The sequence below is a fragment of the Haemaphysalis longicornis genome, unplaced genomic scaffold, assembly GCF_048455015.1.
Source record: "Haemaphysalis longicornis isolate Haplotype H1 unplaced genomic scaffold, Haemaphysalis longicornis Haplotype H1 scaffold_4, whole genome shotgun sequence".
NCBI classification, from domain to species: Eukaryota; Metazoa; Arthropoda; class Arachnida; order Ixodida; family Ixodidae; genus Haemaphysalis; species Haemaphysalis longicornis.
The window spans coordinates 19,326,746-19,351,766 of NW_027526361.1; the positions used below are offsets into that span (position 1 = coordinate 19,326,746).

The window sequence follows — 25,021 nt, forward strand, 5'->3', positions numbered from 1 at the left end:
CAACGGAGTTATAGTCTGTAGCCTTTTCCACTCGGCTACGACCGATTTCAAATCCTCTCAAGGGCGATGTAGCAGACTACGGACATTGACTGCGGGGAGCACTTAAGTTTCATTTATTTTCATTCCTTGTATTTGTCAAAGCATATAACACAAAGGACTATTTGGACCGTGGCCTTACGTTACGGGTCAATGTTGTCGTCGCCTTACGTTAGCGCCGTTATCGATCCTGCAAAACCGACCTGTACACATCAATGACACTACTTCGGTCTTGTGCATGCAAGTCCGTATGCTTTAATTATCGCATAGATTGCTATAGACACTTTTTACCAATTGCAGGACTTCAATACCATAGAGTTTCATACAAATAACTAGAGGGGAAACTGGCGCTAGTGTCAACGCGAACATGGCAGCGGCGCTTACGCTTCAATGGGAATGATGGGTAGTTTTGGAACCGGATTGCGCAGGATCAAAACGGGCGTAAAATGTGTTTTTTGACAAAAAAGCTCTTATTTCCCGGTTCTCCGTTTACAAATTACATGGTAAACAAGAAAGTTAGTGACAACAAACCGGTTTTGTACGAAAAAAAAAACGGCGGGTTTAAATAAAAAGCAGACGCGGAGTCGAGGAGGTTTGTGGAGCAGGTTTGCCATTTTCCGCCAACTACAGCAGGACGCGGACTTCTTTAATAACTACTTGTAAAAGTTTCGGCGCTGGTGGTTTGTAATAGGAAGTGAAAAGTTTTGCGCTCATGAAAAAAGAAACCGATTAACTTTGGAGAAGTTATTCTTGCCTGAATTAGTGACATCCATCAAGCTGCGTTCCCATCAGCCGCCGGTGCTGCTGTTCTACCATGTTCTACGCCGTAGGAGCCGGCGTTCGCCCGAAAGGTGTGGCTGTTCCAAGCGATTCGCAACCGTCGTCAGCTTTGACAATACATTGCTCTGCCGAATGAGCAGCGCCGCAACTCCTAATTAGCAGACAACTTCGCCGCACAGAGCGCCGTCATTTGTGTTTTCATGCTCGCTGTGCGACAATGCATTGATAACCCACCCAATTCGCAACTCTGGTTATAAAACCTTCCACTCAGGGCGGCGTCAGGGCACGCGAGGCATGCAGTTCAAGGAGAAACGTATTTTTGATCACTCCTCCCAACACCCCGCGTAGGCAAATGCGTTCATGTAAATCCAAAACGAAAACGAAACTGCCTGCAATCCACAGCAAGTTCCACGAGCCATCGAGCGCCAATCCGAATCCACAACTACCCATCACGCCCATTGAGGCGTACGATTGCAGCGCCAGTTTCCCCTCTAGTTATATTGTAAGAAACTCTATGTTCAATACCACAACTGGTGTAGTGCTGATCGAAGTCTGTCATGATCCACTGCGTACCTGGTCGGACACTGACGCTAGTCTTAAACATTGGCTCGTTAACTTCCCAGATTAAAGTCTAGAATACTTCGGTCATATTCTGCATTTTTGACCCATTTAGCCGCATTTTTAATAATAAGAGTTCGCTCTTCAAGTGTAGTTTCCCTCGCACTATCCTCCCTGCCTATTTCCTGACGCGCGCAGGCTATGACGACCCACGGCGAAGTCCGCAAGGCCAAATTTAGCACGTCGCTTGCATGTTTAATATGCGCAAGCTTAAGGTTAAAAACAAAAAAAAACTCAATAGTAAGTATGAAATGGGTAAGAATCAAACTTCAAATGGGTTAGATAGCAAGAAAAAACTCTGACAATCAGTGTGACGGCACTGCCGTGTGACGTGCGGCGCCCGGGAGAGGCACATGGTGTTTTTGCTTCTGCCACCAGTTACAGATAAACAGACTCAACGTGCGCTGAATCGCCCAAAAGTGCATTACTTGGGTTTAACTGCACAATGCAGCCGCAGGTAAGACCTCGACAAACCCGTCTTGGTGGATCAGTGGAATACGTTGTGCTTTGAGCACAAGGACGCTTGCTCGAATCCCGGCAGCGGCGGCCGCTTTTCTGGTGCGTGGAAGCGAGAAGCAAAAACCCCCGTGCGTCGAGATAGTGGCGTACTAAGCACAGCCCAGGTGGTCAAAATTAATCCGGAGCGCTCCACTACGGCGTGCCTTATATCTTGAGTAGCTTCGGCGTGTTAAAGGGACCCTGCAACACTTTCGATAAACGTTTTCACTTGTTCCTTGGCGCCTGTAAGCACTGAGAAAGTTACAGTTATCACCAACACGGAGTGGCACTGCGTGATTTGCTCGTCGCACCAAATCCGCCTTCCGTTTCTGCTTTGTTCGTGTGGCTTTATTTTTAAAGTTGCTATCGAAAAGCGTTCATGGCTGCAACTGAAGGAAGGCCGGCCAACAGCCGTTACATGGCCTTAATGGCGTAATTGGGGCCGTCAAAGAACGTCGGGACCGGGAAAGAGAGAACAATCTTTTGAGCGAGTTTCGAGGTTATCTGATGACCACAGTTGGCTGAGGTGCTTTGCGACCCCCTTATCTAAGTACTGGGTGTGTTTGGTGACTACGTTCTGCAAGCATTTAAGATAAAAAAAAAAAGATAAAAAAGTGCTGCAGGGTCCCTCCAAACCCCATAATCAATCACAGACCTCGACAAATGCACTTCCGATTTTACTCAAAAACGCACACAATCATAAAAACAAGAAAAATATTGTTTTCGAAACTTTGACTTTGTTTCCTTTCGCAAACACTCGCCCGCGTGTACATGGCCAATGACATCTGTGGTACATAGCTAAATGTTACGGATGATATAGACCCCCTGGATTCTTAAGAGCACTTTAGGGGCTTGCCTTTTCGTAGCTCGCCCCACGGCGTACCGTCATCACGGCGTCCCATACAAGCTTCGAAAAACAAGCTGTTTATATAGTCATAAGCGTTCGTAACTCGTGAACCGCTGGCGCTTGTCATACATCTTCCCGTTGTTTAGCGCAAAGAAAACTGCAGGTACAATTGAGGCAAAGTATACGTAATTAACCGGCAGCCCCCGCGTTCATTTAGTTAGGAACGCTCGTTGGGTTGGTTTTTACGGTAGTAAGCGGAACAAAATGGCAGTGCAAGAAAAAAATCCTCCGTCGCATGCCCCCGCGCGAGGGACACGAGTAAATGCAGAGCATTGGGGGTGGTCACGTGGGGTAGGTTGTGGTAGTTGGTGGTGGTAGTTGTTGTTGTCGTAGGGGTTGGGTAGTTGGGTTGCGACACGAGAGAGAGAGAGAGAGAGAGAGAGAGAGAGAGAGAGAGAGAGAGAGAGAGAGAGAGAGAGAGAGACGTAAGTACGTAACGTGTTATTTATTGCCATCGTTTGTACCCCACCCTCTCTGCGGGGCAATCGGTTGGATCGAGACGGCGCGCTGCCGACGCCGAACTTCGTGCACGAGAAGCCGCGGCCAAACGTCAACGTCGGGCCGCGGATCCTTCGCTCGGGTACAGCCACTGTAGCTCGGGCAACGAGTATATTCGTAGCGTGCACAGTAGAGGGAGAGGAGGTAGCACCTGCTGCTGCAACGCCTCTTTCGGCGCCGGAGCACGCGCATGCGCGCCCGCACCTGTTGTTGAGAGCGAGGAGGAGCGGGGGAGGGGCGCACGTGCTGGCTGGCTGCGGACGCCGACTTACGGACGCATAACATCGTCAGTTAAAGAAATGCTCTGCATTTAAAATGGCGCGTTCCAAACTGCGCAGCAAGGCGCCGGCACGTGCAGAACGAAAAGCAAGCATTAAAAAAACCTCCCGTTCGGACTGTTTCAGGCAGGGGGCGCGCAAGCACTACGAAGGCGGGAAATTTGAAATGCGTTGGACAAACCTCCGTTGAATTAATCAGGAGAGGAGTGAGACAGGGAGGCGAAGAGCGTGATGCGTGGAGCAGTGAGCGGATAACGGCGCCACAGCCCACTATGGCGAATCACTGCTCTGCGCTTCGGACAGCTGTCACGTTGAATGAAACGGCTTTAATTTTTTGACGTGTAACGGCGTGTTCAGACTCACCTCTCGGATAAGTACCGTTTTGTTTACACTGCAGTTGTGTTCCTGACTGTATGTGGTGGAACGTTTCTTCCGAGGCTTCAGTGTGAACTTGACGGTGATGCGTCGTGCTGCGTGTAAAGATTGCACACCAAGAAATGTTCTGAAAGTCGCCACATTGCGGGGTTTGGGTCCACAATCAAACACATCAAGGTAATGTGGCAACAGCAATCACGACAGCACAAATAATAGTGAAACACATATTAGCTGACACGACCTTTCTGTACGCGGAAAAGACGGTTTCTCGACCGTTACATTGCGTTCTTTCAGTAAACCCATTTCTCATCAATGCGTCACTTCTTTTATGGGCCAGAGTTTATCGAAGTTTATGTGCCAGGACACGACACCTGTAATTCAAACACTGTGCGCATGCCACATGTTAAAAGGCAATGACGTCTTTTCTAAAGCAGCATAATTGTTTGTTGTTCATAACATCCTGAATGCTCAAAGAAAAAAATTGTAGGAGTCCGCAATATTTCATCTAACTGAAAAATAGTTAGTAGGCCTCCTTCACTGAAGCTAGCCGCCCGAAAAGCAGGGCCAATTCGACCATCGAAATAGCTGGAGGCGGCATTGGTTCGACGAAATGCTTGCAACCCAGTTCGGCCACTTTCTTTCTTTCTTTCTTTCTTTCTTTCTTTCTTTCTTTCTTTCTTTCTTTCTTTCTTTCCTTCCTTCTTTCTCTCTCTTTATTTATTTATTTATTTATTTATTTATTTATTTATTTATTTATTTATTTATTTATTTATTTATTTATTCAAATACCTACATCGCCCTCACGGGCATTATTTTAGAGTAGAGGGGAAGCAAAAGGGGAATACAAATGTACAAATACCCCTGCCATACAAACAGATTGCGTTTCCTTAAACAATAATTATGCATCAAAGCAGTCGAATTACGGATGTAATGTTTGGAAAACAGAACTTCAAAAAAGGAAAATAAAGAGGGAAAAAAATGCGTACACAGACAACAACCACTTTTGCTGGGTTACCAATGTGCAGGCACAGAAAAAAAAAACGGTGGGATATTACGTAATCATATAATTTTGCAAACGTTTTACAAAACAAGACGGGGGAGCGCAGACAATTCCTTCCGGCAAAGTATTCCAGTCATGTATTGTTCTGGGAAAAAAAGCCTGCTTAAATGTGTTAATCCTGGAGATATACTCGCGAATCTTCAAGCAATGATCGGTGCGAGGGGACAGGTATACGTTCGTTATTTTAGGTACGTTTCGTTGTTGATCCCAGTTCTTGAGTGGAATACATTAAAAAACAACATGAGTGTTAGATATTTGCGTCTTTCTGCGAGTAGAGGCCATACCAATCTTCTGCAAATGTCAGCTGATCGTTCAGAAAAATCGTAGTCGCCTGTTACGAAGCGGTACGCTTACAACAAAGCGCAACACTTACCCACAAAGCAGTCTCCGTTCTTTTCCTTCATCGATGGCGGGCAGACACATGTGGCCGTTCCGTTTATAACTTTGCACGATGTCTTCTTGCCATTCTGGCATTCCTCAAGTTTCGCCTCGCAGGGATCTAAAATCAGTAACAGAAGTGGCCCAGGTTGAACTCTTCTAAACCTAGTTTTCACGAGCGAAAGCAAAGGCTATGCACACACTGTTTCATGAATGTTTGCCTTTTCTTGAGATGTACCCGCTGCCGTCTAGCTACATCTATACTGGATGATTGGGTTCAGCCTTTCACTTTCTCTAAATGACATGCGCAGACAGCCCAGCCGGCGCTTCAGGGCATAGCCAGGCATGAGCATAGCGTTATTTTTCAAGCCACAGCGGCATTTCTGGGAATGAACGTGCAAATAAAGCGGCTCATTATGCCCTATTGTGCCTAATTGGCCTGTCACCCGTTATGGCGCCCTGGCGCTGCGAGGTCACTGCGCTTAAACGCACGCGAAATCACGCTTGCTCTATGGAACACGCCGGAGTTTTAAAATTGTCGCTTGTACTCGCTCGACCCTAGGGTGCTTCGATGCCAGCGACGCCGTACAAGGTGGAGACACCCTTTGAATGGTCCCGTGCCGCCGCAGTTGAGTCAAAGGGCTCAACGCGCTGTTTTTTTTTTCCCACAAGATCCAGCAACACGAAAAGATAAGATGATTCAAACTTCGCAGGCAAAGCGTGTTGCGACGATAATTATGGCGAGGTTTTGAGACAATGACTTGCTGCGTGAGCGAGCGAGTGACCCAAATTGGCGGCGTGAACGCATACGTGTCTCTACCCTGTACGGCGGACGCGCGTGAATCCAGGCACCCTACTCGACCCCAATCTGCAGCGCCAATTACCCACTGACGTGCCACGCTCGTATGCCACCCTATTCCGCCGCCTGTGGGTAGGAGTTGCTTTCACCAAAGCTTATATCTGCATGTTGTGTGCCACTGATGAAACAATAGAACACCTCTTGTGCCATTGTGCCCGTTTTGCAACAAAGAGACAGCACGTTCCAACCGCCCTTCAGAAACTCGGTAACCAGCCACTCACTGCGCAGGCTGTTTCGTGTCACAGGCGTTGCCCATCGCAGCCCCAAAATGCCACAAAAGCCTTACTTCGTTTTTTCAAAGGCCACAGGCTCGTCTGAACGATTGTAGAAACACTGTGTACTGTATTTCATCTGCCCATTTAGCCAGTTATGTTTAAGGCATTATTATCGACCGTGGTTTTGCCTTTGTAGTTACCGTTACTCTTTCTTTTCTCGCTCCCCAAGCCCCACTCCCCATCTTTCCTATACCTTTTTTTTCTCCTTAAATCCCTCCTTTCCCACTCCCCATGTGTATACAGCTTTTTTTCCTTGCCTCCCCCATCTCCAAGGATGGAAAATAAAGGAAATATTATTACATGTTCGACAGTGTCTTTCACTTCTAAGCACCCGCTCATGACCGGTTGCCGGTTTATGAGTGCACGGCTTGAGAGTGGAGGGAGGGGGGCGGGGCACGCGCAGCTATAGGTTGCCTGCCCTTACTGCATGTTCGTTTTGTTGGCATGAGGTTTAAACGTGGCCGTCAACAGCCCAATGCGACCCGTACGGTGTACTGGCGTGTACTGTTGCATACGGGAAGGCGCACCCGAGCCGAGCTCCGTCGCCTCCGACATGCGTGTGGTAGCGTGGTGAAGCGAGCGGCCAGCCAACCTCGAAGAAGACCAGAAGCTGAAGCCCTCCTTTTCGTCCACGGCCGCTTTCTTCCTGGGCGGCCGATGACGAGACCAGTGTATATGGAGGGGCCCGACATGGACCCGACGAGGGAGGGTCGAGTCGACTGGCGGGTTCAGCTACTTCGACCCCTCCCGCGTATATATGAGCTCCATTCAAAGAGTCGAGGCGAGGGGGCCGGGGGATTGCCGGAGAAGGAGCTACCGTATTTTCACGATTCTAGCTAGCACGCACCTTCTTTTGCTAAAAGCTAGCCTTAAAATTTGTGTGCGCGTTACCATCAGGCTCAAAACTGAAACAGGTTTTAAATCGGCCAGCAACATTCCCATAGGCACGAGGTCCTCCCGAACTCCAAATCAATCCAATAAAAAAAAATTCGTCAACACCACGTGAGTGAATTTCGGCGCACTCATTCCTGAATGCCGTACCTTGGTCAGCTATTACACATTTTTCTACTACTGCAATTAGCCCGTCACACGTAGGATTATGAAGGTCAAGACACTTGAAATCGCAAACAGCTTTAATGTTTCCCACTATAGTTTTATTCCCTGCAGGAGCTGGATAAGCAAGTTTACGAAGCACAATTTATCTTTGGCTGCCACAGTTGCACGCGCAAAATAAAATCTCCTTCTTCTGGGTAAGTAGTGTCATGTATTTTACATTTGCGCGGTAAAGCCGGCTATGGAGTAAAGCCAGCGTCCAATTATTTTTTCGTATTTTCGAGCGCGAACCTACCCGCGCGGTACAATCGGTGGCGCTTTATAATCGTGCAAATACGATATTGAGCTCCCCACGGCCCGCCGACTCAGCCCGACGTGCGCGTCAACCCACCCCCTGCCTGCGAGTCGAACGGACTCGCCCCGACGGCTTTTCGACTCATCGCGTCGAGTCCAAAAAACCTGTTTATTTCAACTCAACCCGGCCTCGTCGGGTCAATGTAAACGGCGCTTATGCCACAAGGACAGAAGTGCCTCTGGCTTTCGGGAAGCTCATGCTCGTAATAAGTGCCAACACAAAAACGAGGCCAGGAATTCTGTAAGTAATTTCTTCAACTGATTTAACTTCGCGTTGTATAATCGTTGTATATTCAATATCGCGTTGTATAAACATAACCACCCAAACAGCTGCATTCGCCGATACGACTACTGTTGCATATGGGTCTCCGCTCTTCCTGCAGATATGTTAAACGGTTGAAAGAAGCGCTCGATAGGTAAATGTGGCAGATAGGTAAGTTCTAAGTAGCAATATATGGAAGGTATGAAGCAAATGGTCAACTTGGGGTGAGGACACCTTAAAGGCCAACTGCACTCAAATTTCACCCTGGCTAAATGCCTTCGAAATGTGTAGTAGGTACCATGAGAACTACTGCGATGCGACCGGTAGCCCTGTGCAATGCGTGGTTATTCAGTATCAGGCACTCAAAATAACGCCCTTGCAGACGACAGAGCACCTGCCGGCGTGTCGCGCAAACAGCCATTTAGCGGAAGTGACATGCCAGCCATCCAGTCCGATCGGCCTGCCTCGCAGCGGGAGAATCCAGGAAACTCGTATTTCGCGCCGCTACGCCTGGCTTTCATGGCTCCGAAGAGGCTTCGTTAAGCTATGGTCCCTAGAAATAGGGACCCTAGTTAAGCGCACGGTTCTCTCCTTTTCGAGTGTCGTCGCGACATCATGCCTACGCGGTGTGCTGCTGTCGGAGCGCACGAATAGTGTCGTGCTTGCGGAACAAGCGCTCGCTTTTCCGCGCGCCTCCCACACCCCCGCACGCGCGCGCCCACTCTCCTCCTGGCTGGCCGAGCCGGCCGCGTCGGCCGGTCCGCACAGCTCGCGCCGTCAGTCCGTCAGGCCAGGCAACACCAACTAGTCTAGGTGGTGTTGGGCCAGGCCGTCTGGCCGCTCGCGCCGACGGATGACACGTCACTTCCGCCTGCCCGTAATGGCCGCGTTTTGCCCAGTTTCGTTTTCAAAATCGTCGATTTTCGCTGGTCGCTTGCGGCGCAATTACGCACATTTTAGGCGTCATACTTCGTACATCGCGGTCTTTTTAGTCATACTATGCAGGAACAGTGATTTCGCGCGGTCGAAATTTTGAGTGCAGCTGGCCTAGGTACGAACGTTTAAATATATAATGGTGTGCGAAGTTGCCGAGAGTTTTCAGTGTTCATCGGGGCAGTGTTAGCATCAGTACATGAAGAGTTGAAACTATACAGTTGCTCTTGCTGCAGTTGCACTAGTTTGCTTTTCAAGGCACGATATTTCGTGTGAGGTAGCGGCTTTCGCATGGTGTGACCGTTATCGTGACTCTTGTTAGCATGTTTCATGACGACTCATGCATCCATCATAACATTTTATTTTAAAGTTATAGCAGCTTGCGCAAGCGAAATACCTTCGCACTGGTAACAAGGAAACGAACGTGCCTTTCCGGCAGATGTTTTTCTCAACTCTTCTTTGTGATTTTTAAGGTTTTTTTGCTTTCTTTTGTTTCCCCTTCTTGATCCATCCAAGTTCAAGCACGTCGCTTGATTGGTCCCCGTTATGCGTTTATTGTGTAATATGAATTTACAATAATCCTGCTTTCATGTATGTTCTGTTTGCTTTATGATGGCTTTACAAATCAGCCTAGGCTGTCTTGGCGCAATTAAGCTTTTTTTATTCTGTATTGTTGATGCCCAATGACGTATCTTGTTTTCTTGTTTTTTAACCACGTGCCTCTCTGAAGTTTTGGCTTAAAGGAGCACTGACACCAATTTTCGGCGTTAATATTATTGCACAGTTCGCTTCCCTCACTCAACAGAATACCCTGGCTGAAATATAAGCGGCCTGCGACGCGAAGAACATAGTTCAATTGGATCTCATTTATCGCGCCGACGGAGCAGCGCGCGCAGCGGCACTAAGGTGGCCCATTCTAGCCACCTTAGCGGCACTCAGCAAATGGACATCAGCGGGACATCACCCCGTGAAGCCAAAAGAAGTGACGCGACAGCGCTCGTCAAAAACTCGTGACGTCACTTCACGCGCGTGGCCCCACGAGTGGCGAGCGGGCGCACAACCCTCTCAAGCGGGCTCCGGTGACGCCCGCACAAAGCGGTGAGGTCAGGCCGGGATTCTTTCATATGCGCCGTTCGGGATGAAAGCGAGGGAATTTGAAACAAACGATTTTCAGGCCATTTAATGTAATTAACTATCGCGCGCTGAAGTATTTGAAGTGCTGTTTCAGGTTCACCAGACCATTAAGCATCGATAAAAGCAATAAAAGTATAACATAAAATTTTCGTGTCAGTGCTCCTTTAATCTGCAATGAACGGCCATCACTGCAACATGTCCAATTGATTTGTGTATAAACCTACATTATATTTTTGCTTATTTACTCTGACTGCCCATGTTTTTATGTACTTTTTAAAGTGAGGTCCCCCCACAGTGATAAACTATGGGACCTCTTTCTGTATTACTTACCAATTGATGTACTGTATTATTTGCACAGTTCCTAATAAACTTCAAACTTCAAATTTGTCTGGGCGCAAGAGCATTGTTCTTTCAATGCTCAGCCAGTCTGGTACGACAACTGAATGTGGGTTTTCAAATACGCCGCAGGCCATTGACACCTCCCCCTCGCCCTCTTGCCCCCCCCCCACCCCCCGTGGGGCCGCCATGATGTGACCCGGCCTAGACCCACAACGGTTTCTAATATATGCTATAATGTTTTATGTGTCATTTAGATGAATCTTTGAACAAAAGTAAGCATTACCTAAATGATGGAAATGACCGAGTAATTGTCACCTTAAACAAATCTCCAACGTTTCCCTGAGTTCACGGTCTCCAAAGCATCACCGTATTGATGTAAGAAAAAGATATACATTCACCATGAGCTCGCATATCCTGTCTAGTGAGCAAGATTTCTTGATACTAAAAAGCCTGATACTTTGTTTGATACTTAAAAAGCCATGAGGATTGCGCGGAAGGGCGACACAAAGAGGAGACAATGAGCAACAAATAGCTAACCAAAAGGTCCCTGAGGACACAATAACCAGTATCGTTGGCCCCTCTCTCCCCCCTCGAGGAACAAGCTTACTGGCGTAGCCTACTTAGTGACGCTAGCTACACCCTTCCGCGCGTCGCGGTTGGCACCCCCTCTCCAGGAATAAGCCCTTCGTCGCCTTCGGTCGCCCCACCGGCAATTAATACTTCGGGTTGGGCATATTATGCCCACCACAGACATAGACATTCTTTGTTTTCTTCCAGGGGAAAAATGAATAGTCTGGTTTGGCGAGAGCTGGGACAGTCGTGTGCAAATTTTCGAGGTCCAGTTTAAACACAGGAGAAGCACGAAGGGGGCTTATTCGGTGCCAGCCCACTACACCCACCCCTAGCGACACCACTGTAGGTGCAATTGTTCATTAGGTTGTCAGGAGACCCGACACATAATTCAACGAAGAAGAGGTTGATAAAAAAATATCTAAAAGAGAATGCACACGCCCTTAAGCTAGCTTGTTTCCTTTTCATTTTTTTCACGGCGGTTTCGCGAGCGGGGTGGGGGCGGAGGCGGGGGGAGGAGAGATAGGAACGGACTAAAAGCAGCAGCATCTTGCAGCGTTGGGGGAAGTGAAATCAAAGCGCTTTGGTAACACTTAAAGTATTAGGGTCTTTAACATGAATGTTAAAAGAAAAGTTGAACGGAAGTGAATTAACAACGTTAATTTTTGGGGGTTTTACGCGCTGATGCTCCGCCTCGATTTACGCTTCGTTTCCGGGCAATGTGGCTTACACACAACTTTCGAGCAGTAAAAACATATCGCCTGACGAAAATAAAATACCAAAGCTAAAATGTCAAACGAATGCCTGGGACATCCCATGCTTCGAAATGTCCGCACCGAAACGTCCTGCACCGAAATGTCCTATACACCGAAAGCCCGGATCCCTAGTACTTGAAATGGGCCTATATATCTATATATATATACAGTCGAACACGGATATATCGAACTCCAAGGGGATCGCGAAATAGTTCGATATATGAAAAATTCGATATAAAAATATGGGCTCTGAGACCTCACCAATGGCGGACGATCACTTACCGATCGCCACATTCAAGAATGACAACTAATTCCGCACTCATGACGCAACAGGACGCTTTAATTCCATGAAAAAAAAATCGCTGATCTTGACCTGCTTCTTCGTCCTGGAAATGAAATTAAAGACGCTGGTCTCGATCTTCTCGAGGCTGCACAACTAGAAAATTCCAGCAGTAGGCTGCGCCTTCGCACACCATGCACAACACGCACGCAAAAGAAGAACAGCGCGCACGTACCACAAGAACTTTGAAGGTAACAATTTCAAGGCTCTCTGAACGGACTCCAACAAAGCGCTCGCGATGGTCATCTCCGAGAGAAACAGTGATCTCCGAAAGGTGCGGGACAACTCGCGAAACAGCAGCAACCGCAGCAAAATGCAAAAGAAGGAGGAGGCCGTCAGCGCCTTCGTTCCCTCTTCCCTTTCCCGAGACGATATCGGGGGAAGACAGACCCTGAGAGAGAGAAAAAAAAAACTTTTTTTTTGGCAAGCCAGGGAACGTGCGCAGCCGAAAAAAAAAAAAAAAAAAAAAGAACGTGCGCAGTCGGGGCATCCCTACCTCACACTGTCACATTTTCCGAGCGTTCGGGCTTGTGTGCCTAGAGAGATTTAGCATACCGGGCTCCGTCCGCTAACGCTACGGCGGCCGGTAGCGGGGCCCGACTGGGCAAGCGCAAATTCGTTCCGGTAGGGGGGATTAGTTCCGCGAGCCAGTCTTGGCCATGCCCGCTCATTCCTCCACATCCTCCTCAACCTCAATCGGGTGTGCAGCGACCGCCGAAGAGCACTTCCAGCTGGCGGGGCGTTCGATATAACTAATGTTGGGAAAAATACGGTTCGATATAAACGTACGAATTCCTATACTTTTACGCAGAATTTTCAAGGGGATAATTTACGAGTTCGATATAGACAATAATTCGATATACCCGTGTTCGATATATCCGTGTTCGACTGTATATATATATATATATATATATATATATATATATATATATATATATATATATATATATATATCTATATATATATATATATATATATATATATATATCAGGGTGTCGAACCGGAACCGAACCGAACCGAAAACCGGAACCGAACCGGTATTTTTTTCGGAACTGAACCCGAACCCGAACCGTTATTTTTTGAGCACGCTGAACCCGAACCGGAACTGAACCGGAAAAAGAAATAACGGTTACCGGTTCATGCCGAAACGGTTCGACCCTCTGTTGTTGATATTGCACAGTCAATGCAATTCAGGCCTTTTTTTCTTTCCCGTACCATCAACTTCGTACTTGCTCGCACACTTTCCCCTCCAGACAATTGAACACTATCACGCTTTATGTAACAACAGGGGAAATGAATGAGCACCAATGTAGCATTGGTCTGTTGCTGCTGGAGGCGCGAGCGTAGTGCAAGCTGACCAAACGAAATGTCATTCTCGGCAGCTTGCAGGTGATATAAAACGACTTTGCCCTTCCCTAGCTGCGACTTCATTGGAGAAATCAGGCTGCAGGAGTGCTCCACTGCGCAACAGCGAAAGCTCACACCCGATGTGTGCAAACTTTTTGCATTTCATAATTTGTTGAAAAGGTCCGACACCTGCAAATTATTAATACTTGACAAGTGTGACCGCAGGAGCTGCTCAGTGGCTAAGCTGTTTGCTAAGCCGTTTGCCCAACTCGCTACATTGCTTCTACTGCTACTAGTTCCGGAGGGGAGTACTGCTGTGGACGAATTAAAGAGCGTCTACCCAAAAAGTCCCATCTCATGCTCCACGTGTCAAATTTCCCTTTCATTTTGTAACCGCATTATCTGTTATAAGATTCCGCAATGTAGCACACGGAACGATGGTAGGGGTTCAGGCGGTACGATGACATACTGATTGTAATGCACACTTTCGGTATCGCAAAATACATTGCAGTGGTCAGAGCAATAATGCAGTGACTGAGCGTAACTAAAGCTTACTTTTAACAAAAGTGTGGCTAACACATTCGATAAGGTGACAGCTAACAAATTATTCAGGGTTACCAAATAATCTAATTCATTGGTAGTATTTATGTGCCTGTTGTAGAATTTTTCTGTTTTGTTACAAATATAAAAAATGTGCGCCATTGTTATTAAGCGCTGGTATTTGAACACGCCCGTACGCAGGATTAAATTTAAGGCCTCAAGGTTAGCGTGATGGGCGATTGCATAGCGACAATTGCGATTTCAACAAAAAAGGAAAGGACAGAAAATATATCCCACCATCATATCTCTTGGCGTTGGCTTTATGAATAGTTGCTAGGACAACAGAAAGTCTGAGCGATAAAGAAGGTGGTAAATCGTCGCCACTTCATGTGTTTTTCTAATATCTCCTAATTGTTTAAAGTTTCCTTTGCAATTGCGCCACTGCCCTTGGGGAGCAGCACCATTTTGAATGTCAGTTTGTGTTTTGATTTGACGGTCGTTTTAAACTAGTAAATGTTTTTTTTTTATAATTTTAGTGATAATTCAACTAATCGAACCGGTTCGCGAACCGGTTCAAGCTCCCGAACCGGTTCGCGAACCGGTTCGGTACGTGATTTTGTCGAACCGGAACTGAACCGGAACGAAATTATTTCACCCGAACCCGAACCGTAACCGAACCGGTATTTTTTTCGGTTCGACACCCTGATATATATATATATATATATATATATATATATATAGCGAATCAGAATAGGAAATGAGGGGCCCGCAGAAATAACACAGAAATAAGGATTGGCAGTCAAGAAAACCTCGGAAAGCAAAGGGGAGGTTGTGGTAGGTCATTGAAACAGATAAAGAATTTGGAAAGAAAGAAAGAAAGTGGAGAAAAAAAATGCCCGCCAGGTGGGATCCGAACCCACGACCTCCAGAATACCGGTCTGGTGCGATAACCACTACGCTACCCGCGGGGCGATTCCCCCCCCCCCCCCTGCTTTCTGGGGTATTTATGTCCATGTAATTTTTTCCTGTGCTTGGGGGTGATAGCCAGCGCCACTCTGACTTCTCGCGGTGAAGGGGGCCCCTTCTTTTTAATCCCCGTGCCGTGACTCGAGTGTCTACGACATGTCGAGAGTGGTCAACGGTTCTGTCCCAGGCCGAAACGTCAATAAAGTTTGTTTGTTACCCGTTCGTCTGTTCGCTCTGCGGTATTTTCACCGGGCCCATTGCATCATCTTCTGACGTGTAATATATATATATATATATATATATATATATATATATATATATATATATATATATATATATATATATATATGCATGTATAAAATCCTGGGAGCAATCAATTAGGAGAAACCACTCCGCTTTCTCAATTTCACTTCCTGCTTTCCTTCTCTCCTCTCACCTGGGGACCTACCCCTATATAAAGCGCGCCAGCCAGGCGAGACATTGATATATATATATATATATATATATATATATATATATATATATATATATATATATATATATATATATATATATATATATATATGTATATATATAACACAGAAATAAGGGTTGGCGGTCAAGAAAACCTCGGAAAGCAAAGGGGAGGTTGTGGTAGGTCGTTGAAACAGATGGTCATTGAAACAGATAAAGAATTTGGAAAGAAAGAAACAAAGCGTAGAAAAAATGCCCGCCAGGTGGGATCCGAGAAGGTCCCCTTCACCCCGAGAAGTCAGAGTGGCGCTGGCTACCACCCCCAAGCACAGGAAAAAATTACATTGACCCCAGAAAGCGGGGGGGGGAATCGCCCTGCCGGTGGCGTAGTGGTTATCGCACCAGACCGGTATTCTGGAGGTCGTGGGTTCGGATCCCACCTGGCGGGCTTTTTTTCTCCGCTTTCTTTCTTTCTTTCCAAATTCTTTATCTGTTTCAATGACCTACCACAACCTCCCCTTTGCTTTCCGAGGTTTTCTTGACTGCAAACCCTTATTTCTGTGTTATTTCTACGAGCCCCTCATTTCCTATTTTGATTCGTTATATATATACAGGGTGTCCCAGCTATCATGCACCAACATTTAAAAAAAGAGCAATGGTGTTACACGAACAAAACCTAGTGCGTAATGCTTGCAGTACTGTGGATAAGCGGATAGTAATTTTTTCGTTAATTATACTTAACTAATTAATTGTAATTAATTATCTAACTCGAGAAGTACTCTCCTAATCACTGAAGTGTCAATGAGGCACTTGTAGGTACCCACGAGGGGCATCTAACTACGGTATTTTCAGCGACGAACTAATTGCGTACTCATTTATTCTGACTGATAAAGAAAACCCGGGAAATATGAAAAATACCACGTGACGGCGCTTCCGCGCGCATTGTAAAGTAGCGTCCCCAAATAAGCTGATTGAAAGCAACTGCTTCGCCTGTCACCCGCCTGAAGAGACAGCGCATCACCTTGATAATGGCATGCATGGAAGTAGCAACAGCAGCAAGATTCGCAGGGCGCCTGTGCAGATAAGGCACAAAGTCGATCGCGATTTATTCTTCTTTGCTTTGTTTATTTCATTCTGGCGAACTGAGCGGTAGCCTGTTTGAGGGCATTGCTTTACGGTGCGCGCTAATGCGCGCGGATGCGCCGTCACGTGGTATTTTTCATATTTCGCGGGTTTTCTTTATCAGCCAGAATAAATGAGTACACAATTAGTTCGTCGCTGAAAATACCGCAGTTAGATGCCCCTCGTGGATACCTACAAGTGCCTCATTGGCACTTCAGTGATTAGGACAGTACTTCTCGAGTTAGATAACTAATTACAATTAATTAGTGAAGTCTCATTAACGAAAAAAATGCTGCACGCTTCTCCACACTACTGCAAACATTATGCACTAGGTTTTCTTCGAGTTACGCCATTACTCTTTTTTTTAAATCTTGGTGCATGATAGCTGGGACACCCTGTATATATATATATATATATATATATATATATATATATATATATATATATATATATATATATATATATATATATATATATATATATATATATATATATATATATATATATATATATATATATATATATATATATTATAAGGTTTTCAGGCTTCATTCTTCAGCAGCAGCAGTAGCACCGAAGCACCAAGTCGCGCTGCCCAGTAAGTCGAGACGGAGAGCTAACGAGACGAGACTTCTTCGTCCCAGCGATGGCGATGCGACTTCCACGAGTTGGTGTCTCTTCCCTATGTGGCCTGTGTCACATACCCACTCATGGCGAATGATCAGTACTGTCCACGCTCCTCCATTATTTAAAGGCAAACTGCACTCAAAATTCCGACCACGCGAAATCACTGTTCCTGCGTAGTATGACTAAAAAGACCGCGATGTACGAAGTATGACGCCTAAAATGTGCGTAATTACGCCGCAAGCGACCAGCAAAAATTGACGATTTTGAAAACGAAACTGGGCAAAACGCGGCCATTACGGGCAGGCGGAAGTGACGTATCAGCCGTCGGCGCGAGTGGCCAGACGGCCTGGCCTGACGGCGCGAGCTGTGCGGACCGGCCGGCGCGGCCAGCTCGGCCAGCCAGGAGGAGAGTGTGAGCGCACGCGTGCGGGGGTGTGGTAGGCGCGCGGAAAAGCGTGCGCTTGTCCCGCAAGCGTGTCCGGCAAGCTATTCGTGCGCACCACTATTCGTGCGCTCCGACAGCAGCACACCGAGTAGGCATGATGTCGCGACGACACTCGAAAAGGAGAGAACCGTACGGTTAGCGAAGCCTCTTCGGAGCCATGAAAGCCAGGCGTACCGGCGCGAAATAAGAGTTTCCCGGATTCTCCCGTTGCGAGGCAGGCCGATCGGCCTGGACGGCTGGCACATAGAGATAATATACTGGGCTGGCATGTCACTTCCGCTAAATGGCTGTTTGCGAGACACGCCGGCAGGTGCTTTGTCGTCTGCAAGGGCGTTATTTTGAGTGCCTGAAACTGAATAACCACGCATTGCACAGAGCTACCGGTCGCGTCGCAGTAGTTCTCATGGTACGTACTACACATTTCGAAGGCATTTAGCCTGGGTGAAATTTGAGTGCAGTTGGCCTTTAAATGAGTATTATGGTGCTGGCGACGGTCTTCCTTACAATATATTTATATATATATATATATATATATATATATATATATATATATATATATATATGTAACAGGAAGAGGAAGAGGTCGACGAGGAGCCGGGCAGCAGCCAGAAGAGCAGGCAGACGAGGAGGAAGAAGAGGAGGTGAAAGGACAGGAACCGGACTGTTGTTTGACTACTTAGTGAACTCGACCCAATAAAGGGGAACGTTACATTTGGCGCAGTGGACTATTCCGGACAATGTGGGTGTTGTTCAACCTGACCCAGCGTGAAGATGGTCGTCTGGTGGTCAACGGTTACCAAGAGGACGGGGATGATGCGACCGTGATCCTCCCTGAAAAGGTCAGCACACCTGACTTCATATCTTTCCTTGCCACGAAAGCTAAACTGACGCTAGACGAGTTAGCGTTGAAGAGTAACATCAAGGTGAACATGCGCGCCGCTGATCAAGCTTGGGTGATTAAGCCAAGTGAATCAGTGAACGCAAGGTCAGACCATCCAGAGGGACTTACGCATATCATGGAACACATGAACAACAACTTCAGCAGCAAACAGCAATTTATGTCTTTCATGGAATTGAGTCGTAATCCGTCCCGGTACAGACTGGAAGTTAAGCCTGATTGTTTTGATGGTACCACCTCAAGTCCAGCGGTATGGATTCAGTTCTACGAATACGCGTGCTCCAACAATAACTTGATAACAGACTCTGATCGGATAAATAACCTACGAGTATACCTTTCGGGGAACGCGAAGAAGTGGTATGAATTACGGATGGCAGGGAACGCTGACAAGCCCTGGGCCGACCGGCGAGCCAGCTTCATCCGCGCATTCGACTTGAACCCCGTTGAGCGTTGGGATCAGGCCATTTTCTTCAAACACAATGAGGGGACGTTGGTGGACTACTTCTAAGAGAAGCGAAGACTCCTGCAGCTTGCCGATCCCAATCTCCCTGAGTCGTCCATTGTACCGCTCATCATCCATGGTATGGCGAAGGCCGTTCAACGCCAGGTTCTTCCAAGGGCTACTACCACAGCGGAAGGACTCCTCCATGCGCTGAGGGACGTCTGCATCGACTCTCTGCCACCAATAGGCCAGACCCGACAGTACGACACTGCTCGGAATGCCATACTATCGGTCGGCACGCCTAGTGGTGCTCATCAGCCAAAAAACGAGTAAAAGAGGGTGATCGGTCCCACCCAAAGACCCCAAGCGAGACTGTGTACTTAATTAAATCTGAATCCAATTTGCTGCATGAACCAATGTATGCCAGCGGGAGACTAGAAAACGTTTTAGTGGACACCGGAGCATCAGTGAGCATCATGAATACTGGACTTGCCCCCCCACATGACATATTTCCTGGTAGAGTTGTCCAGGTACATGGCTACGATGGGACTGCTAGGACGCACGTCGCACGATGGGACTGATAAATGGACGCACGTCGAAGTCGAGTACCAGGGAAGTCAAGTGCTCGTAGAAGCATTACTAATAGACGACGCGAAGTTTAATTTCATCCTAGCCCGTCCTGACATGAAGAGATTGAGGCTCAACCTTTTTTGGAAGGATGAGGTGCTCGTTGACCATCCCACTGAGACGATATGCGCGCAGACAAAGCCGTCCATCAGGCTGGTCACGACTAGCGAGAACGTCTGTTCACAATATCCCGAACTTTTGTGTGTAGGCACTTATCCGCCAGCCACAGCAGTCATGGAAGTGCCGTTTCAACTGCGCGATGTTACTGCTGTACGAAAAAAACCATATGGCATGTCCTACGAAAAAAAGAAGTGGCTAAAAACTGAACTGCAAAGTCTGCTGGAGTATCGTATCATCCGACCTTCCGTATCAACATTTGCGTCACCTATCACAACGGTTCTCAAGGACGATGGTACATATAGGTTGTGCACTGACTACAGGTTTGTGAATCGCCAGACTGACCTGTTCCCGTACCCAATGCCAAGAATAGACGACATCATCAATGAAACCGGCGGTTGCTCTTGGTTCTCTCGAGTCGATCTGTGCAAAGGGTATTGGCAAGTACCACTTCAGGAAGAATACAAGCACTTCACTGCATTCGTGACTCCTTTTGGTACATATGAGTACAAATCACTCCCCTTCGGTTGGAAGAATTCTGGCGCATGGTTCCAGAAAATTATGGACACCATCCTACAAGAGTTCACTGGACAATTTTGTGGAGTGTACGTCGACGACATAATAATCTACTCCAGGAGCAGAGATGAGCACATATCACATCTCTCACAGGTGCTAGACGCCCTTAGTAAAGCTAAACTGAAGATTAAGTTCAAGAAGAGTGAGTTTTTTAAAAAGTCTGTTGTCTTTCTGGGAAGAGTTTTTGATGGCAAGACGAAAAGCACGAAAGAGGAATCCGTCAAGAGAATTTTACAGCTATGCAAGCCCCATGACGTACATTCTCTACGTGTCTTCCTAGGACTCGCCGGCCACTTCAGGGCATTCATCAAGTACGCCACTAAGTCGAAATGCCTCACAGCATTAACGCAGAAAGATGTTCCCTTTGAATGGACCAAGGAATGCGACAGCGCATATCGGGAGCTTACAAAAATAATATCGTCGGACCCAGTGTTGACGTTCCCAGACTTCACCAAACCGTTTGAACTGACCACAGATGCATCGCATTACGGAACCGGGGCGATTTTGTACCAAAGGGATGACAAGGATGCACCGAAAAGACAGCTCAGGACCATTGGTTATTATTCTTTACCAAGGCAGAGATTAATTATTCTACGACCGAAAAAGAGGCCCTGGCGGTCGTGATGGCGCTACGTTACTTCCGAACGTACTTGGAGGGCCGACGCTTCAGGTTATTCACAGACAATCAAGCCTTGACCTATATACTGAATTTGTCCCATCCAAAAAGGCGGCTGGCCAGGTGGGTCAGTGAACTCCAGCAGTTCGCATTTGACATTGCTCACAGACCAGGTGACAAGCTACCGGACGCCGATGCCATGTCACGACTCCACATACCTGCCCCATGTGATGATCACCACGTGAGCGCGCTCTTATTGGATGGCACAGAGACGATGTCGCTGAAAGATGGTCGTGTACAGGTACCGAAGACTAGTGTACCAAAAATCCTGGCTCTTTACCACGATTCACCTCACTCTGGCGGACATGACGGATTTTGGCGCACATACTGGAAAATCAAGCAAAGATTTCATTGGGACACCATGAAGCAAGACATCTCTGAATACGTACGGACCTGTCACCAGTGTCAAATCTGCAAGGCCAAGTTCAAACCCAGAGGTAGTGCAATGATCATCGCAGAACATTCCAAAGAACCATTCGCGACGATCCACCTTGATTTCGCGGAGCTCAGGAAAAAAGGCGAGGGGAGAGGCAGCACGCAAGCGTTCCTACTGGCAATTGATGAGCGCACGCGAATGGTCGCGTGTAAAGCCGGAAAGGAAGATGCAAGGAGCGTCATCTCTCTCTTGAACCGGGATATGTTTAAAGACACCAAAACAATTGTGGCCGACAACGGACCAGCCTTTCGGAGCGAGCAGTTGAAGAATTGGGCCCTCCAGCGCAATGTGAAGCTATGTTTCTCAGCGCCGTACCACCCTGAAGCCAACGGTTTAGCTGAGAGAGCTATACGTGACATCAATCAGTTCATTTCCTCTATCCAGATTTCAAAGGGGCCTGGAAATGTGCTCTAGAAGCCGCGGTTGCACACCACAACCATTCGCACACAGCCGCTTTAGGATGCAGTCCATACTTTGCATATCATGGGAAATCTGAGTGGCTGCATGCCGATCACCTCCTGGGGATTACCGATTCAATAGTGCTCCGTGAACAAGAAAGGTCCCAGAGAGAAAATGAAAGGTACCGGATCGCAATGAAGAAGCATTACGACCGTCTTCACACGGGCAAGGTTCCGAACATTAACGTTTGGGATTACGTCCTTGTCCGGAAAGGCTTGCAGGGTTCAAAGGCTCCTTTTTCAGGGCCCTACATGGTTGTGAAGACTGCTCGCAAACAAGAAATTTTGAAGTACATATGCTACAATGGACCTAATAACATCGTGGAAGCTGCGTCTATGTGCAACGTAGTGCCGTATCAACCTAGGAGGGTTGACAACAGAGGGGCGGCCTGTGTAACAGGAAGAGGAAGAGGTCGACGAGGAGCCGGGCAGCAGCCAGAAGAGCAGGCAGACGAGGAGGAAGAAGAGGAGGTGAAAGGACAGGAACCGGACTGTTGTTTGACTACTTAGTGAACTCGACCCAAAACTCGACCCAATAAAGGGGACCGTTACATATATATATATATATATATATATATATATATATATAGTGATTGTGGGGGTTTAACGCGCCGACGCAACGCAGGCGATGAGGCGCGCCGTAGTGGAGGGCTCCGGATTAATTTTGACCACCTGGGGATCTTTAACGTGCGCCGAAATCTCGTACACACGGGCGTTTTTGCTTTTCGCCTCCATCAGAAAAGCCGCCGCCGCGGCCGGGAATCGAACCCACGACCTCGTGCTCAGCAGCGCTATATATATATATATATATATATATATATATATATATATATATATATATATATATATATATGATGAATCCGATTTGGGGCTCCCGTGTCCCTGTCCCCTCTGGGAAAATGAAAACTCTACGCCTATGACGCTGAGCTCAGGCTGCAATTCTCTCTTGAAATGTCGCAGTAGGCATGCAAGACACCTAGTCAGATAGGGAGGTCGCACCAATACTAACATTCACGGTATATTCACGCATCTGCAGCTTCGTTTGATAGCAATCAACACAGACTGGCACGCTGGGTGCTGACAGCGCAAATCGTTCACCCCGGGGGACCCAGGGAATTGCTGCGCCTACTTCGGCGTTGACCCTAGGCACTCAAAAACAGGTCAAGTGACGTCACGTTTTGATCACGTGACTCAAGGATTTCTTTCTTCCTTCTAACCGCTCCGTGCGCACTCGACGGCTCTCCGCGCCGGCCAAGCTCCCCGAGGAGAGCACTGACCTCGCAGCTCACGTGACCCGGGCGCTGATTGGCTCGTTGAGTTTGGCGCAAAGCGCCCTGCCGCAAAAACGGGTCCAAGACCTATCCTTGCGCGGCAGGGGAATCTTGCCGCAAAAGGGCGTTTCGCGGCGCGCGTTTTTGCGCGCTCGGTGCCGCATGTGAGGGCGTACCTATAGATCTTGAGGTATAAATACGTACAACCAAAAGTTATACAAACCACCTTTGCCACGCCAATTGTATTACTGGCCCATGGACTTGTAAACATGGCACTTGCAAATTGAAGTGGACGAGAGAGACCGTGAGAAGACTGCCCTTATGCCGTTTGGGCTGTGCACGGCACCAGCAACATTCCAATGAGTTATGGACACTGTGCTAGCCGGCCTAAAATTCTGGAGGTAGTTTTTGGCGGTACTATAAGAGCTATCCGTAATGCTTAACGGGGTACAAAGGATATGTGCAAAATACATATAAAGAACAACACATTTCCAGTATGTCTCGAAATTGCTTCAAATGGCCAAGTCACATACCTGCAATTCTTACCGTGACGCCATGGCACTGTTCTACGAACACCAATATGACCACCGCCCAGAGGCACACGCATGGCAAGGATCGCCCCATCGCTACGACGTCAAGGCAGCGAATGATGCTTATCACAGCCTGACGAGACCTCTTCCCAACACGGAACTAATCGACTCCGGCAGGAACCCACTCAGCGCTTATCGGGGATCCTCAATTGTCTCTCCCTCGGTACGCTGCCCCTGGCTCGCCAAGACATCAAGCCGGAGGACTGCTGAAGAGGTTTATTTGTCCATCGAAGCAGATACATAACATGCCTCGATGGAACTACGCACCGGGTAACAAATATACATTACAAAAGGGAAACACACAGAAAAACAACAATCAAGAAGTGGCTGCCGCTGGCCTACACACAAGTTGTAACACTTTGTACCACGCAGGGTACAACATAAACAGAGTAGAAAGTCGAGTTGTTGGCAAACGCGAACAGTAGTTTCAGGGTCGAAACACCACGAATGTGGGTAGAAGTGCTACAGTCTTACATAGTTACAGATACACACATGGTAAAGTGAACACTGCAGATAACTATGTATCGTATTTAGTCTGGTTACAAGGCTAATATTCTAACTTGTTTTAGTATGGTTACAGGGCTAATATTCAACTATTCTTATTTCCAAACGTGCGTTGTTGACCTTGATGAAGCGGCACGACCAACGCAGGAGGAACGCCTCCTCCCCCAGCGTGGCGAGCTCCGCTTCCAGGTGTTCGAACAGACGCGTGCGCATGCGCAGCAACACGGGGAACATAGCCTTGTGAGGCCGGGACCGGAGTGCCGCGACACCACGACGCCTCCACCAACCAGGGCCCCCACACATAACAGAAAAGTTACTACGGCATCGCGAGATTTTGTGCGCTCCCCTAGGCGTACTTTAAACATCCGAGACATCAGCGTCCAAAACGTCCTCGCTACAGAACACTGAAAGATTGCGTGTCGCAACGTTTCATTTTGTCCGCATTGAGGGCACCGCGCTGACGGAGTTACGCCCCACGCTGTCAAGCGGTCTCTAGTGGGCAGAACGCCCTAACCACGCTCCCACCCGAAATCTTTGACGTCCGCTGGGAGGACCGAAGAAGTCAGCTGCCTCCAGCGCGCCTTTTTAGAGCGCGCTTTCTGCTCCGCAGTGAGTTCCGCCACA

The 25,021-nt window shown here is 47.6% G+C and overlaps 1 protein-coding gene across 1 annotated transcript in view; it reads right to left on the bottom strand.

The window, feature by feature from the left end:
* The window catches only part of LOC144178332 (uncharacterized), a 30,022-nt gene extending 6,030 nt beyond the window's left edge, over positions 1–23,992 (bottom strand). The window contains exons 1-3 of the mRNA XM_077706092.1: positions 23,837–23,992; positions 5,424–5,549; positions 3,979–4,085 (exon numbers count right to left, since the gene is read on the bottom strand). Coding sequence (XP_077562218.1) covers positions 3,979–4,085; positions 5,424–5,549; positions 23,837–23,927 — 324 coding nt within the window. The 5' untranslated portion in view covers positions 23,928–23,992. The remainder of the gene's footprint in view (positions 1–3,978; positions 4,086–5,423; positions 5,550–23,836) is intronic.
* Between the last annotated feature and the right edge of the window lie 1,029 nt (positions 23,993–25,021).